General features: G+C 38.7%; 1 protein-coding gene across 1 annotated transcript; it reads left to right on the top strand.

The window, feature by feature from the left end:
• The first annotated feature begins 3,319 nt into the window (after positions 1-3,319).
• On the top strand, positions 3,320-4,258 carry LOC133708404 (metalloendoproteinase 5-MMP-like). Its single transcript, XM_062133865.1, has one exon. The coding sequence runs from the start codon at positions 3,320-3,322 to the stop codon at positions 4,256-4,258; it is 939 nt and encodes a 312-aa protein (XP_061989849.1).
• Positions 4,259-4,846: the final 588 nt, after the last annotated feature.

Genomic DNA, 4,846 nt, shown 5'->3' with positions numbered 1-4,846 from the left:
CAAGGATGTTTCTGGAGGAAGAGATCGAGTTCGGAAAACGAGTCGAGTCAACTCTATCTCTCTCTGTCTAGTCTGCTTTCTGAGAATTCTATACCCACAATAACTAATAATCGACAAGATTTTAATTTGCTCCCGCAGGGTTGAAGAAAGACCTCACCTTATATGTTTTTCAACGGGAATCAAGTCCTATTGGTCGATTAAGTTGGCTTGATAATTTGGAATATTTTTAAGATATGGAATCCATGCACACGTCAACTAGCTATCAATAAGCTGGAACTGAGTTAGCTAGCTAGCTTGCCCTATAAATACGTTAACAATAATATTCAGGAAATTCATAACCAAGCAATAGCAATAATTCTAAGTGTCTTGCATGAAGAGGTAGAGAATGGAGTTGAGCCAAGAATGACTTGCTACAACTGAATTACATTATCATCGACCGATCTCATTCTTGATCTGAGATCTCGATCTCGGTCATGAATATATCCAGCAAGTTGTTCTCAGGGGCGGATCCAGGAATGAAACCTTGGACGGGCTGGATTTCTTAAACAAAAAAAATATCGACGATGCGAGAGAATTTTATTAATTTAAAAAAAAGGTACACCTAGTCAGGGGAGGACGTAGTGAGCCTTACCCCTCAAATGCATATCTATACAAAACTAAAAAACAAAATCAACAACAAAATAAACGTTCGAATACTATCACGCTCATTCACTGGATATTTCCATATAGCACAACGTAAGCCACAATTTTATATGCACAATGAAAAGAAAAGAAAAAAGTACCTTGTAAAGCAATAGATTTTAGCTACTATAATAATGGACTCAAGCTTTTGCCATTCACTTTGTGTTCCAGTTCATAGTTCCAATTCATAGTGCCATTCACAATTAAACAAACAAACATTGATAAGCATGCTGCACGTGCTCTTCTTCTTTCCTTTTTCTTTTTTCTCCCCTTGCCCACTCACATGCTGCCATGTGGCAGCCCTATCCCATTTCTCACTCAAATATCTGCAGCCACACCTTAATTGAGGACTCTCTCATTTTTTTTCTCTAGAAGGACGAAGAGACCACTCTCTCTCTCCTTGAACCTCCAGAGCCGCACCAAAACAGAGGCAGCCCCTTGGGCTGCTCTCTCTCCCCCCTTTCTCCAGCTTCATGCTTGTCTGGAATGATTTCTGATGGGATTATGGCTTGGGAGAATCAAGAATGGGAGATGAGTCATTGCTTGATTTGCTTCAGGAAATGGACATCGAGGCTTTTGAGGCTGGATCTGAAATTGACGGAGGCATGAGGCATCTTCGAACTGTCGGAGTGGGGAGTTACAAGAGTATACATCTAATTTTTTTTTTTAGCCCAAAAATCTCGGACGGGCTTGAGCCCGTCCTAGTCTGTGCATAGATCCGCCCCTGGTTGTTCTGGTCTCTGTTTGGTTCTCTATCTTCTCATGTCAGACGTACCCTTGGAAAGCCAGCACTGCTTCATCCAGCTAGCTAATACTCATTTTATGTAGTATTACATTGAACTTGAATTATCTGTGGCGAGAGCGCAAAACAGTTACGCCGGCCAAGCTAAACGCATATCCGTCTCTCAAAAGAGGAATAGTCTAGCCATCCAAAGAATTCCCGCTGTTTTTGCCTTATCATGGCGAATCCTTGAATAAAAGATAAAATGGTACATGGAGGCCCTAGGGTTTTCCTAAAAGTTTTCATGAGATTATCTCTGTGTTAAAATTGTTCTTAGTCTAGCCTAGCTTTACTTCCACTATATATAGATTCTTGAATTATGTCTACGTTTTGCAAAATTTGCCAGTGAGTTAACTGCTTCTCAATTGAATAAGATTTACTTTTCTCATTCGTATGTATATGTGATGGAGATGTGTGTGCGTGTGTGTGTACGTATGTGTGTGTGTGTGTTATCGATGTAAAATGCCTTGGTGATCTATCATAAAAATGTATATCATTGCAATCTATGTGAATTAGTTAAAATGTCCTTGGCTCTAGGTTGTCATATTAGTAGTAATTTCAATCAGATTCTACTCTATCATCACCTGGAAGTGCATATTATCACGAAGGGGGTGGTGCTTTACAAGAGAAATAGGAAGTAAATTGACATTGTTAGCTATATATGCATGTGCTTATATATCTGCATATGTACGTAGTTGTCAGAAAGAATATGATCGAGCATATGTGCTCATACATTTGTGTAAATAGTTATAAAGATTCTCCAATAAAAAATAAATATAAACATTCGTCCCTGGAAAGAACAAATACATACATACAAAACATGGCAGAAACGTTCTTATTCAAATACATATTTATCCCCGGGAATATTTTCAGGCACGTGCCTGCATGGGAGTTTATTTTTTGAATAATGCATGGGAGATTATTTGTGCACATAAAATGGTACAAAAATATAAACTTTGATGATTGTCCAGCAAAAAAAGAAATAACATTGATGAATATGAACAATCTCATGAAGAAAAAATGATATAAGCACAGATATCCGAAACAGAAATTGTGTCTGTTAGAGAACAATTAATATTATCCGGCACATGCGATCTTTGATTAAGGTCGGGATGTTGATCTTTGACCATATATTGATTTTTTCCAGTATTTGGATATGTCGATGAGCTCCATCTTTAATTTGTTCGATATTATGTCCACCATAACTTTCTGGCATATCCGGTGGGGGTTGGCATTGTTAGAATCGATTAAAGAAGTCCTAAACAACATAAATTGTAGACCTAGATTTCAATTACAAAATAACCATGTGAAAAACTAGGTTTAATTGGCAATATCAATATGACATTTCAACATCTATAAATTGAATTTAGGCTTTTTTTGTATATGAATGAGAAACTTATCTTGCTAGAATAATTAACCAGTAGAGAATGAAGTTAAGTACGTATTATTCTGGTAGACTGCACAAAGTTATAGGCTTATATAGCAAAATTTCCTACAAAGCTGAAATTTTTACCTCATTTTAATATGATAAAAAAAAAAAAGGATAAACATGGTGCTATTGGCTTATTCCGGTAGTAATTAAAGGGAAGATTTTAGATTTTCTTGGTTAATATGATTAAAAACCCTAAAACTTGAATAATACGTTTTTTCTTTTAATTGACCAAGTCGAGTTATGGAGGCTAGCTTAATTGAAGCTATATAGAAGTTGCCACGTTTATATTACGCATGGAGTGAAAGGCATGAGTGAGACTTAATCATGAAATGATCTAGCTTGGGTCTATAAATAGCCCTCGAAAAACTACTAGCTACCATGCATCATATTATTTCTAAGGACAATTAGTACATACGTAGTTTTAAATGGCCTCAAAAACTCTCCCTCTCTTCACAATACTCACTCTAAATCTCCTTTTCATTCTCCTTTCTCTCCTCTCTTGTCCAACTTCATCAGAATCCCAGAGTCACACAAACTCATCATCATCGCCATTCGAGTTTCTGGAGCATCTCAAGGGGTCTCACAAGGGTGATCACATTCAAGGCATCCACGACCTCAAACTCTACCTTGAAAAATTCGGTTACTTAAGCTACGGAAACGACAAGAACCACACTCATGCTGACGATGACGATTTCGACGACGTCGTTGAGTCGGCCGTCAAGGACTACCAGCACTACTACCACCTCAGAGCCACCGGAACCCTTGACGGCAAAACCGTTTCCAAGATGATGACGCCCCGTTGCGGTGTGCCAGATCATATTGGCGTCCACAAAATCGACAATAGTAAAAAGAATCACATTAATGAAGTCTCTCACTATTCTTTCTTCAGCAAAAAGCAAAAATGGCCTCCTGCCAAGTACCACCTCACCTACGCTTTCGCTCCGGGCACTCCATCCGAAGCCAAGACTCCGGTTGCACAAGCTTTTCAAACGTGGGCGGCCAGCACTCACTTCAAGTTCAGACGACACAAAGATTACAAGAAGGCTGACATAAAGATCAGTTTCGAACAAGGAGATCACGGAGATGGGAGCTCATTTGACGGCGCCGGTGGGATTCTAGCTCATGCTTATGCACCGACTTATGGAAAGCTCCACTACGACTCCGACGAGCCCTGGTCCGTCGGCGCCTTGGAAGGTTATTATGACTTGGAGACAGTGGCTTTGCATGAGATTGGTCACCTTCTCGGACTTGCTCATAGCTCGGTTGAGGGAGCTATCATGTACCCTTACATCTCTTCTGGAGTTACCAAGCTGGATTTGCATCATGACGATATTCACGGAATTAGAGCTTTATACAAATCTTGATTAATAAGCCAAAGTGGGTTTAGTGCGTTTTAGTATATTTAATTTGATTTGCTTGTGGTATTATTTGGAGGTTTTGTTCTCGCTTAATCAGGGGTTGAAGCCTAAATAAGGTCTTGCCTAATTTACGTGTTCTAAAATTCAGATGCTAGAATTTAAACTTTAAACCTGTGTTAAGATTTAAATCTGATTTTTGCATGCGTCCTACCGTCTTCCTTGTATTGAAAGAAGATAGCACAAGTTTGGCACTGTTTAAGGAAATCTCTCTTTTATGTGTTTGACCCAAACTCTAGGTTACTTGACCTAGTGGTAATAGGGTTAAATTAGAAGGATCTAGATTCCTATTCAATGTACGATTACTTTCCTTGTACGATTGAAATTCTATGCATTGTAATCCTCTATATAAAGAGGCCCCTATTATCAATGAGAATACACAACAATTTCCTCTCAATTTCAGTTTCTCTACAACACGTTATCAGCACGAAGCCCTAACCCTGAAACAAATAGCCAAACCCTGATTCAAGAAGCTAAAAACCTTTTATCCGAATACAAAACCTTGAAGCCTTTTCTGCCTCCACCTCACACATTGAA

Source organism: Rosa rugosa, chromosome 5 (genome assembly GCF_958449725.1).
Source record: "Rosa rugosa chromosome 5, drRosRugo1.1, whole genome shotgun sequence".
NCBI lineage: Eukaryota > Viridiplantae > Streptophyta > Magnoliopsida > Rosales > Rosaceae > Rosa > Rosa rugosa.
The sequence above is the reverse complement of the archived record's forward strand: the minus strand, read 5'-3'. Positions and strand labels throughout refer to the sequence as shown.

Excerpts from the sequence above, each read along its gene's own strand:
- LOC133708404 (XM_062133865.1), top strand. The coding sequence starts at position 3,320 with ATGGCCTCAAAAACTCTCCCTCTCTTCACAATACTCACTCTAAATCTC.